Below are 12940 nucleotides of genomic sequence, written 5' to 3'. Positions count from 1 at the left end.
TGAAAAGCAAAAATTGACCTTAAATTGACCAAAAATTGAACTTGCAATTTAATGGTAAATTGTATTTACTGATACCCATGGTGTCTATGATTTTCTATCACCAATAAATGCAATTTAAGGGTTTTTCTAGTGGAATTCATACAAGGTATGCATCACTTGCTCTTTCCTGCTTTTTGTTATCTTGTGCATAATTTTTTTTTTTTTTTTTTTTGGTAATATTTTCCAAAATAAGATGCTCTCATCAGTATTGTTAACTTGTTCATGACCCAAACCCATTTCAGTTACCTCTTGAATAAATTTACGCTTGAATGGTTTTATGTAGCAGTATCACTAAAAGTCTTTTGCCATTTGCATGCAAATATCTAATTCCATAATAGTTGTTAAATTTATCAATCCACCATTAGCTTTGAAATTTGTGAATAAAAAAATTTTGCCTCCTTACATAAAATTTCTTCAGATAATATTACACAATTGCTCTTCAAGGAGCTGGGTTTACAAGGCAATTTATGTTAAAGTATATTCACTTAGTTTAAGCCTTTTATGCTGACTGACAAAATTTTCTTGGTCATTTAGAGCTCCAACAAAAATCAAAATAATCATTGCAAAAGATAACAAAATGAGGGTTCCTGGAGTGCTTCCAATAGTGGAAGAATCAATAGATGGGCTGTAGCCCATCTATTAATTCTTCCACTTGAGCAACTATTGATTCTACACAGGAGCAACTTTGGAAGTGATATTATGGAATAGTCGTTTATAGGTGCATATGCAGCATAATGTGCCTATTGTCTTCACCATATGTCTGTCAGAATGTAACATATCGACTCCCAGTGGATGGATTTTCATGAAATTTTATATTTGGACTTTGTAAAACAAAAAGTTTCTTGAGCCATTTCAAATTTCATTAAAATGATGAATAGAAATATGGGAATTATTAATTATTTTTTCATCCTCATTTTATAACCCCAACTCCCAGTGGATGAATTTTCACAAAATTTTATATTTGGGCCTTTTAGAAAGATTTGTCAGCCAATCCCAGATTTCATTAATTTGAGAAGGTTCAACATTTTTTATTATCATTATTATTATATATATTTTTTTCATAAGTATGACGTAGCTGTCCATATATTGTAGCTGAAGCACTTGTTATTATGTTTGTTTGCTATATACTGTTTGGAGGAATGAATAGACATTGTGACAGATGTGCAGAAAAGAAATCTTAGTTCATGCATGAAAGTTGTTGCTTTTAGTCCCATATTTTTCGTTATAAATCATAAATTGTCTTTTTGCTAATGTGCCTGAAATGTAACACACTGCATATATTGACTAACTTGTTTTTTTTAAGTATGGAAACTTTGGTAGTGACTCGTGTACACTAATAAATAAAATATTTTACTTCATATTGGACAAAAAAGGTCTGTTCAAAAAGTATCCAGACTGCTGTGATACAATTATAACAAGCATACTTACAGATGGGCAACTCAGTTCCTCCTTGAAATAATGTCCTAAGGCTTACAAGGACACTATTTTCTAAGGCCCAGTGATTTTCACATCCTTGGAAGCTCTTTTGGAAAGCTGATTTTGAAATCATGAAAAATTGAGCAGTGGTATTACACCTTTTTCATTTGTACATCATCAAATTGAGACCTTTGAGGATGTTTTTCGGTCTTGGGGAGGGGATGGGATCATGGAGCCATATACAGGCAGTTCTCGCTTTACGAGTTTTTTTCCCCAAGTATCAAGTATCGACAAAATCGAAAATATGAACATTATTTGCAAAAAATGAATGTTAAATATTTATGAATATCACATTCCAAACTATGTGCGTAGCTATACAATACAGTGTATCCTGCTTTACGATATTAATCAATTCCAGAGACACCATCATATTGTTAAAATATCACATTGTTTTTTTGAACCCAATAACACATTGTTTTTTTGGTAATTCATTTCAAGATCTCGGAAGTTGAAATTTTCGCTGTATAACTAAGCTATTTATCTCTCTAAAATATCATTTTTAAGGTCACGAGCGTGACCTTAAGGCCATATAAAAGGTCGTGAGTGTGGTTTGTAAATTGTATTAGTTACCAATTCAAATCATTAAAATGCACTACACTTTCATCGTTATATGTTCCATTATAAGAATCAATTTTAAATGCCTCTGTGATATTTTTTTAAAGCACATTTCTGGAGGTCACGAACATAAAACAGTAAAAGCAATTATAAACGGGTAATAAACTATCTTCTTGCATTTGCGAAAATAATGATAGCTGGAATTGTGTGGTTTTTTATGTTATTATGGTGAAATGTGTTTCCCCTTTACTGAAATCTTCAATTGTATAAAAAACATAAATAAATTTTCAGAATCTTCTCTTCATTCCTATTTTTTTTTAAGCTTCGTAAACTTATTACACCACACTAATCATGTTAGTTGCAATTTGTGTGTGCCGTTAAAAAATGCTTATGCTTGCAATCGTGAAATTTATAATTAAAAGAGAAGATTATCTTCAAAACAAACGCCTCTTGAAACATTTCTGAAGAAGACGACTCCTTGTGCAACAAACCAATGAGTGCTGAGCCAATAATGAGTGATCAACATGTGTGCATTTAATCGATGATAATGAAGAATAAACATTCTTTAACATTTGTAAGTCATAAATAATTTCTCTATTATTATAATTTGCTTGATTTTACAGGCTACGTTTTCATTTCTTTCAATAAATCAATCATTGTTTAAACATAAACTAATTAGCTAACTAATTTCATTGTAACTAATCCCATAATTTCATAGCTAACTAATCCCAATATGGGAAATTAATTCCCTCTTTATGAGTTTTCACTTTATGAGTGCATGCTAGGAACGAATTAACTCATAAAGTCGAGAACTACCTGTATGATGAATCAGGGGTTGTTGGATTTGAGTGTGTTTAGCCAAAAAAACCTGTATAATAAGTAGCAACAAATGTGATGGTGCATTACATGATTAAGCAGCTAGTGTTTGTAGTTACATTTTCCATCCCCCCCCCCCCTAAACCATATCATGAAGGCATCTCAGAACTTCAGAACTCTATATTAATTGTTTTTCCCTCTTAAGTGTATTCATTGGTGGATGATGCCCTCACAGTCAAAAAATTCTGGCAACATAGTCCTTGTTTTGCTGAGCATTTGTGACACGTTTTAAGTCAGAGGGGGAGGGTTCTTTCAGTGGGATGACTTTGAACAGTGAGCATAATCCCAATACTTTTTGAACAGACCTCATATGCATTATAATATAATAATATATTAAATTTTATATATTTTCATGTATTTTATATATTAGCCTTTGATTGTTTTCTAGTCCATACAATGGAGGAACTCAAACTCACAGGAAATTGCCTGAAAGGATCACGTCCTTTCTTGACATTTGATAAAGTAAGTTGAATATGTGCTTTAATATATTATTGAACATGTATATTTTTTATGGAGGTTTAGGAAGTCGTGAATAATAAATATTTTATGCATTTATGCAAAACTCCTTATTAAACTGGTGTGATAATTTTCATTGCTGTCTGTCCAGATTTATGACAGATACAGCATTTCTGTCTTTTTTATAAATAAAACATAAAACTATGCCTTTGCAGTTAAATTTGTAATTTCTTAAAAATATTCTATGAATTTGTGCATGAAATTTAATTTAATTTGTGGTCTAGTTAAAGTGAGGTGTGCTGTCAGGTGTACTGGTTTGTGTTGTATAAAATGAATTTATTTTGTAATGTCAAACGTGAATATGAGCTAGGTAAAGTTTTGTTACTTCACCTAGTTTTTGAACAAATTAATATATTTTTTTACTAGGTTTATTAATAAATTATTTAACAAGCTTTAACAATATGGGAATTTTTTCAATAATTTTAACAATACTTTTTATGACTTAAAAATGTAGTCAAAAGAATTGCTTTTCCTTATCTCAGTTTGTGAACTATTGGGTATTCTCTCTTTTAGTTTTGAATTATGAATTCTTATTTAAAATATTGGAAACTACATCCTTCTTTGTCCACCACTTTTATGAAGTTTTTATTGTCAAGTTTTGATGGGAGGGCAATAAAATCTTTTCTCTATCAATGTGTGGATGATGAATGCTCTTCTGTCCAGGAATATACACTGTTCAAGATGACTATTTCTTGACGATATAATGGTGACCCCCTTACTCTGCTGTTCCATTCATACAAGATAGAGGAGAATTATTTAAAAGTTGAAAACCCAGTGAAAGCTCGGTCATTTTTATATCATAAATTTTCCAGTTAAATAAACAAATTGTGGTAGGGTTTTTTTTTTTTTTTTTTGAATTGATATGTATGGATAGGTGTTTCCATTATGTAATAGCGTGGCCTCAAAATTACATTTTGATCAATTTATAAACAGCCTCCTGTCTTCAGGGTTGTACTCGTGGTGTTATGCATCCAATCCATCAAGTCACTAATATTACTACAGAAAGTGTGATCTTCATAGAGAAAACTATTTAAATCGTTTTGTTGGCTGCAAATATCCCAGTATAATTCAGCCTTTAAATTACGTTTTGATAAGCCTGTAAAAATCCTCTTAGTCTTCCTGGATTATGCCTGTACCGTCCAAACCATCAGTATTGTTGCAGAAAGTGAGATCTCCTTTCATAGAGAAAACCATATTTTATATTCTTTTGGTGGCTCCAATATTCAAATATGATTATGCATTGTGTGAACAAGTTTAATCCGTGTAGTCTCAAATCAGGTTATGTTCAACATGGTTGATTTTATTTTTTGCATACGGCATGTGTTTGTGCATGCTGGGTCCCAAGAGTACTCACACCTGAGCAATGAGTTTGCATGGCGGTTTGTCAGGAGCTGCAAGGGATGGTTACTGAAGACAGTGAAGTTCTGCACAAAGTGATAAGCAGATCAGACATGGATTCATCATTTTGACCAAGAGAGTAAGCAACAAAGCTCTTTTTGAAAGTCTACATCATCTCAAAACATAATTTTGATATCATATACTTGGATTTCAGGAAAGTTTTTGATACTGTTGCACATGGAAGACTGTTGTACAAATTGGAGCAGTATGGTATTAAAGGCAAGTTGCTACAATGGATGAAAGAGTGGTTGTGTGGGAGAGACAACAGAGAGTGGTAATCAATGGACACTGTTCTTCATGGACTAATGTTATTAGTGGGGTACCCCAGGGTTTGGTGTTGGGCCCATTGTTGTTTTGTATATTTATTAATGATATTGATGAAGTTATATCAGGCTTAATGCCCAAGTTTGTGGATGATACAGAGGTTGGCAGGGTGGTTCACGGCAGTAATGATGGTATGCTACTGCAAAAGGATCTAGAAAAACTGGGCAGATGAGCTGAGAAATGGCAGCTGAAGTTTAACATTGACAAATGCAAAGTACTGCGTATGTGTAGAAGTAATCCCAGAGAAACGTACCAACTATGTAGTACTACACTCAGGGTGGTAGAGAATGAAAAAGACCTGGGGGTAATTGTGCAGTCAGATATGAAGTTTTCTTAGCAGTGAAGACAGGCTGCCAGAGCAGATTGTGGGGTCTTGTCAATGATATACAGGAAATTTTGCTAGTAGGGATAAGGAGGTGATTATCTTTTTAGCATTAGCATTAGTTGAGGCATATGATGCAAGAAAGCAAGCTTGTACAGCATCAGCAAAAAAAAAAACCCTTCCCATTTCACCCATCCGGTCAACACTCCAAATATTTGTCTAGTTCAGCCCTAAATTTATTTAAGCTCAACCTCCACAACAACCGATGAAAGACTGTTCCAGCAGTCAACTACCCACTGGCTAAAGGCAAACTTCCTCACATCTATTCTACAACTGTCTTTCCTGAATCTGAATCTGTGTCCCCTCAGGTTCTTAATCTGAGCAAGCGGAAGTATCCCATCAGCCTTGAACCTATTCAAACCATTCAAAGCCTTATACACCTCAATCGGATCACCTCGCAGGTGCCTAGTCTCCAGATGCTGCAAATTGCAGAATTTAAGCCTGTCTTGGTAAGAGCACCCCTTTGTTCCTCTCGCTAATCTTGTTGCCGTTCTCTGTACTCGTTCTAGCAACTCTACATCCTTCCTAAAATGAGGCCTCCAGACCTATATGCAATACTCAAGGTGTGGCCTGACCATTGCCTTATACAAAGAGATAATCACCTTGTCTCTGCTAGCAAAATTCCTATATATCATTGACAAAACTCCATGACCTGCTCTGGCAGCCCATCTGTACTGCTCAGAGAACTTTATATCTGACTACACAATTACCCCCAGGTCTTTTTCATTCTCCACATCTCTGAGTGTAGTACCACACAGTCGCTATGTTTCTCTTGGGTTACTGCTATTACCCCTATGCAGTACTTTGCATTTGTCAATGTTGCACTTCAGCAGCCACTTCTCAACCCATCTGCCTAACTTTTTGCAATTCTGTTTCAGTAGCATACTGTTGTGGGGGGGATGAAATTTTATATTATTTACTTAAATTTCTCGTATTAACTTAACTAAAAATTTGAAATTCGCTGAACACCCTATTGACATCTTTATCACCCCCACATATGCAAATGTGACTACAATTTTCAGAAAATTCCAATTTCTAGGGTGTGTAAAGCGGTTGTTAGCAGAACATTAAAGCCACACATTTTGTTTACAAAATTTAACAAACTTGTAATGAGCATACAACAACATTTACATAAATACAGCATTTACATAAAAGAAACAAATAATTACATACAAGCATCGCAATCGCAATCCCCATATACATACGTAAACCATGCTACAATGCACTATATTGTCTCTCTGTCTCCTCACTTCTCCCTAGCACGCAAACCAACCCTTTTCTTGAACTTTCTTAGTTTTTTTCTCACAGGCAGTATGACCCTTTCATGCCCACCGGCAACCTCCAAAAACACTCATTTTCATTTCACACCTTTCTCTCTAAAAGTATCCGAACACAATGATTACTCAATCATTCTCTTACCTTACCAATTTGTTTTTCTGTCCTCTTACATCAATAATATTTACTTCAGCTCTTATTACTTCTTTAGAATATTTGTTCTAGCCTCTTACACATAAAGCGTATTACATCTGGTACCCTCTTATCTCAATAATATTCCTTATAGGTCACCCATTCTACCTTAATTAACATCTTGGTCATCCACGTGATCATATTAGTCATCTCTCTTTACTAATGAGGTTTTTCTATTAAAAAAATTTATTTCTCTTTGCACCTCATCTGATATGTTACCGTGTTTGGCACTTGGCCTAATTTAAAGACCTAGATTAACCTATCCTTTCAGTACTATCCTTATAAATATAATTTTCTTTGCTACTTCCTTTATATTATTACTTTCCCTTTACTACTCCTGAACCACCCTTACATTTATTCATATAATTAACAACAGGAATTTTCCTTTCTTTTACAAGGACTATCACTCAATGGCTTACAGAACTAGGTTATGAGTCCTTGAGTTCAGGATTCAATAGAGAAACAAGAACAGACTTACATTCTGACACCGCCACTACTTCCAATGTCCTTGCGTTCAGGTTTCCTACATGGCTGACAGGCTTACTTCAGTTTCTTGAGCACTTCGGTTTTCCTTCGAGGCAGACAGGCTTACTTCAGATCCTTGGGCACTCTGGCTTTCCTTCGAGACTGGCAGGCATGCTTTCACTTCTGGGGCATTCTTGACATGATGCACCTTCTTGTGTAGACGATATATTCACAGGTGTACATACCTGGCTCATTCTCTTTACAAGGGCCTACATTACCAAACTCGCCTACCTCCACTTCAATCCACACTCACAACCTTTGACCACACCACACAGAATGCTCTCTCTCAATTTTTCTCTCCCCGAACTTCACTCTTCCCCTCAAGTTTGGCACGCCCCCCCCAAGGACTCCAACCAATCTTCTTTTTCTGTTTAAATTTACATTCCTTTCCATTTGCTAACACAATTCTCCCTAGCACGCAAACCAACCCTTTTCTTGAACTTTCTTAGTTTTTTTCTCACAGGCAGTATGACCCTTTCATGCCGGCAACTTCCAGAAACACTCATTTTCATTTCACACCTTTCTCTCTAAAAGTATCCGAACACCCAAATTTCAGTCAGTCTGAATAGGAAATGAGTGAACACTGGACGTCCACTCATTTCCTACTTTGGTTCTAACAGTGTCATAGATCAAAGGAGGTGCTTCGTATAATCCTGTTTTCATATCCTATTGTTCTTCCTTAAACAACCCCTTCACGCCTGTTCTCAAATGGCACCCCTTTACCTAGTCCTGCTGTCCCTATTTGCTCTCTCGTATTATTTGAATTACTTGTTTACCCCTTTGCTACAATTCTTAATTCTCACGCTTGAAACTATCCATTACTAAATCTAGCGTTCTTCAAACTTTAACCTTACTTTTAGCAAAAACAAATATTCTTATTTAAATTTGTAAGATCTTACATCTTACACTGTCTTTACTGTCATTAACAACCTGCCAAACCTTTGTATAATCTGCAAACTTGGACATTAAGCCTGATATACATTCATCAATGGGCCCTGCACTGAACACTGGGGGAATCCACTAATAACGTTAGTCATGTAGAGCAGTGTCCATTTATTACCACTCTCTGCCATCTTCCCCTCAACCATTCCTTTATCCATTGCAGCAACTTGCCCTTAATGTCATAACGCTCCAATTTGTAAAGCAGTCTTCCATGTGCAACAGTATCAAAAGCTTTCATGAAATCCAAGTATATGATATCAAAATTATTTTTTGCATCCAGTTCCTTTGTGACCACATCCCAGTATCCAATCAAATTAGTCAGAAAAGACTTCCCCTTAACAAACCCACGCTGTGTCTGAACTATTACTGCAGTCTTGTTTAGGTGATCCTGCATCACTTCTTTAACCAGTGACTCCATTATCCCCCCCCCCCCCGGAAAAGAAGTTAAACTAACAGGCACAATATTATTTGTGCCACCTTTTGTGAATTGGGGATACATTTGCACATCTCCAGTCCACGGGGACTTCCCCTGAATCTAAAGATGCTCTCATAATTATGGCTAAGGGTTTGCTTACTTCCCCCTTTGCCTCCTTCCTTCAATATAACTGGGGCAGATAGATTCCATCCACCCCAAGTGCCTTTTTTATGTTTAACTTCAACAATTTCTCCTCCACTTTTCTCTCCGTTATTACAAAATTGTTTAGATCCCTGTCAGAGTTTAGTAAACTGTCCTTCCCTTCCTTACAGAATTCCTCATGTCTGAATGTAGATCAGGGGTGGGCAACAGCCGGCCCACGGGCCACATCTGGCCCGCAACGATGTTGAATCCGGCCCCCTCCGTAAATGCATAAATATAGAAAATCCATACCTGACTACACTCGCCGTAAATCGCAAACGTTCGGCTTAATTCGGTTCAATCGGGAATCGCGGCCAGTGCAGCGTACAGCAGTTTGCAGTTAACCAGGTGATTCTACGCAGCATCAAAGAGTATTATTTCCTAATTATTATTGTAGCATCGATTGAACGAAGTTCCTTTGGGTTTGACTTCTTATTGAAAAAAATAATATTGGTGCAAGATATTTTATAAGTCAGTGTATGCCTTTTCTAATTATTACAATTTTTAATTTAATATAATTTATAGCTCATAAAATGAGCCAATTAAAAAAAAGAAAAATTGATGCCGAATGCCGCATTTTAAATGATAATTAGACATTCAAATATTTATTTGCAAATATAGACGATAAAGCTGTTTGTTTGGTTTGTAACGAAACTATTTCCGTTTTTAAAGAATATAATCTAAAAAGGCATTTTTCAACAAAACATTTCATAAAATGTAAGTTATTTTCACCGGAACAAATGAAAATTGAAGCAGAAAATTTAAGATGTGGTTTGCGTAAGCAACAAAATACTTTGAAAATCTTGTCAAATACAGATAACGCTCTGACAAAAGCTAGTTACATTGTTGCACATAAGGTTGCAAAACAATGTAAATCATTTTCTGACGGGGAATTTGTGAAGGAACATCACAACCGATGGTGTCCTAGTTTGATAGGAAAAAACATTGGATTATTAAAAAGAATAAGCGACGAAATAAAGCGTATTCCAGGAAAAGAAATAATTTTCTTACATTGTATAATTTATCAAGAAACCCTTTGCAAAAGAGTTTTAAAACTGAAGCATGTTATATCGGTTGTAACGAAAGTAGTTAATTTTATTTGTGGAAGAGCTTTAAACCACCGGCAATTCATAACATTTTTGAAAGAAATTGAATGTGATTTTACTGATATTCTTTACCATACGGACATAAGATGACTTAGTCTTGCAAAAGTGTTAAAACAATTTCATGATTTGTTGGATGAAATTGTAAACTTCTTAAATGCTAAGGACAAGCTGAATGAATTTTGTGAATTAAAAGATGAACAATGGCTGAACGACTTTTTCTTCTCCGTCGATATGTTTTCGCATCAAAATTAATTAAATTTATTATTACAAGGGAAAGGACTGTTTATTTTTGATATGTATACAAATTTCACATCGTTTACGAGAAAAAAACTTGAAATGTGCTGATTTTAAGAAATATCAGGCTATAATAAGTGACTTATTTAATGAATTTACAAGAAGCTTTGATGATTTTCAGAAAATTTCTAAAGATCTATCTTTAGTAAGCCTACCATTTAATTTTAATGTCAATGATGCACCACCTTGTATCCAGTTGGAACTGATAAATTTACAATCAAATTTAATATTAAAGAATCAATTTGCTGAAAAAACAATAACAGACTTTTATGCCTCGTTAAATCCAAAAATGTTTAGAAATATTCTGGATAATGCGCAGAAATATTTGGCATTCTTTGGATCAACATACCTTTGCAAAACTACATTTTCTTTAATGAAAAATACAAAGAGCAAAATTAGATCAAGAATAACGGATGAGAATTTAGGAGCAGTTCTGCGAATAGCCACTAGTGAATTGAATCCCAATTTTGATGAAATCATAAATCAGGAACATTCCAAATGTAATCCCTCACATTAAAGTTTGTTTTCTGCATTTATTTTGTTATCATAACAATAAAAATGTTTATTCCAAATTGTAGTTCTTATCTGTACCTATCTATAATCGACTTCTATTTAAATATTATATTTACTTTTTTTAAAAATACATTAATAATTTGGTAATTCAAGTAATATAATATTTTTTAGGTTCTGATTTTTTTTGTTAAATCGTTCAATCTGTTCCGGCCCGCATCATGATACGAAAATTTCATTCAGCCCGCTGATGAAAAAAGTTGCCCACCCCTGATGTAGATGCAAAATACTCATTTTGCATCTACATCACTCATTTTGCATCTACATGTATTGTTTATAAATCTGAGTAGGATCATCAACAGTCAAACCACCATCAAGTGGACCAATCTGATGCATTCACTTCATTCTAGTGGTTACATAAATAAACAAGTCTTTGTTGTTTTTCTTTGCATTCTTTGCCAAGGATTTTTTTGTAATCAGCCTTCGTTTGCCTAACCTCCCTTGTGATTTGATTACAGACTAGATTATATTTGCCAATGGCTTCTGTTACACCTGATAATTTATATGCATCCCATGCATTTTTCTCCTCTGCCACAAGCCTCATTAATTCATCTGACATCCATTTAGGTCTAAATCTTGAACAGTATTTCTTAGTTGGTGTGAAAAGCTTAGTAGCTTCCAAGATGAATTCCTTGAAGGCTTCCCATTTAGAATTCACTGTTTTTAACATCATTAGTTGATCCCACTGTATAGAATTTAAATTAACCCTTGTATAAGGCAGTGGTCAGACCATGCCTTTAATACTGCATTAAAGGAGGCCTCATTTTAGAAAGGATGTAGAGTTGCTAGAATGAGTACAGAGAAGGGCAATGAGATTTGTGAGGGGAACGAAGGGATCCTCTTATCAAGAAAGGCTTTAGTTCTGCAATTGCACCTTCTGGAGACTAGATACCTGCGAGGTGATCTGATTGAGGTGTATAAGGCCTTGAATGGTTTGAGCAGGCTCAGTGCTAATGGGATTCTTCCTCTTGTTCAGTCGAGCCCGTGACCACCAACTACGGAGGATGCGGAAAGGTCAGGGATTGACCACCGCATATCCCCGGAGCAATGTGGCCTTAGTTGCTAATGCTCCTAAAAACCAAAACAACAAACCTCTTGTTCAGATTACAAACCTGAGGGGGTATAAATTCTAACTGAGGGATCTATTCTACTACATCTGTTGTAGAATAGATGCGTGGAAATTTACCTTTAGCCAGCAGGTAGTTGATTGCTGGAACAAACTTCCATCTGCCATTGTGGAAGTTGATAGTTTAAATAAATTCAAAGAAGAACTGAACAAACTTTCAGAGCAAATGGATGTGTATGCAAACAGAGTTTGCTATGCATTAGCAATGCCTAAGTAAAGGTGACCTTATGGAGTCACCTTTTGCACATCTTGGCATAAACCCTGCAAGGTATTGCAGTGTGTCTTGTGGTAGCACTACTTATGCATTGCACAGTGTCCAGTAATTCCTGCACATTGTCATGTAGATGGTCATAGCATCTAACATACTCTCCCGGTAGATCCCAAACATGCTCATTTGGGTTGGGATAGAGTGAGTTGGGCAACCATGGGAGGATTGAAAATTAATTGTCTTGTTCCTGAAACCAGTTAGTAACCTGCTGAGGCTTGTTATTGTATTGCACCATGCCACAATGGTGCAATACAATGCACCATTGTGGCATGGTGCATTGTATTGTTTATAAATGCTGGAGTTTTATGGATACACTGTCATCACTTAGCTCAATGGTGATAGAAAGGTCGACATTCCCATTGAGTCATTGATTAATGGTGGGCTCAGGACATTCCACGAAAAACAGTCCTCAAACCATAACATCACTGCCTCCAGCCTACCAAACACCAACTGCATTCAG

General features: G+C 35.4%; 1 protein-coding gene across 1 annotated transcript in view; it reads left to right on the top strand.

The window, feature by feature from the left end:
- Positions 1-12940, top strand: part of LOC150079271 (ribosome biogenesis protein BRX1 homolog) — a 102263-nt gene that overhangs the window by 43364 nt on the left and 45959 nt on the right. Inside the window, exon 6 of the mRNA XM_090383014.1 lies at positions 3335-3408. Coding sequence (XP_090239140.1) covers positions 3335-3408 — 74 coding nt within the window. The remainder of the gene's footprint in view (positions 1-3334; positions 3409-12940) is intronic.

Source organism: Mastigoproctus giganteus, chromosome 10 (assembly GCF_048544385.1).
Source record: "Mastigoproctus giganteus isolate SK-2022 chromosome 10, ASM4854438v1, whole genome shotgun sequence".
Taxonomy (NCBI): Eukaryota; Metazoa; Arthropoda; class Arachnida; order Uropygi; family Thelyphonidae; genus Mastigoproctus; species Mastigoproctus giganteus.
This window is presented reverse-complemented; position numbering and strand designations above follow the sequence as displayed.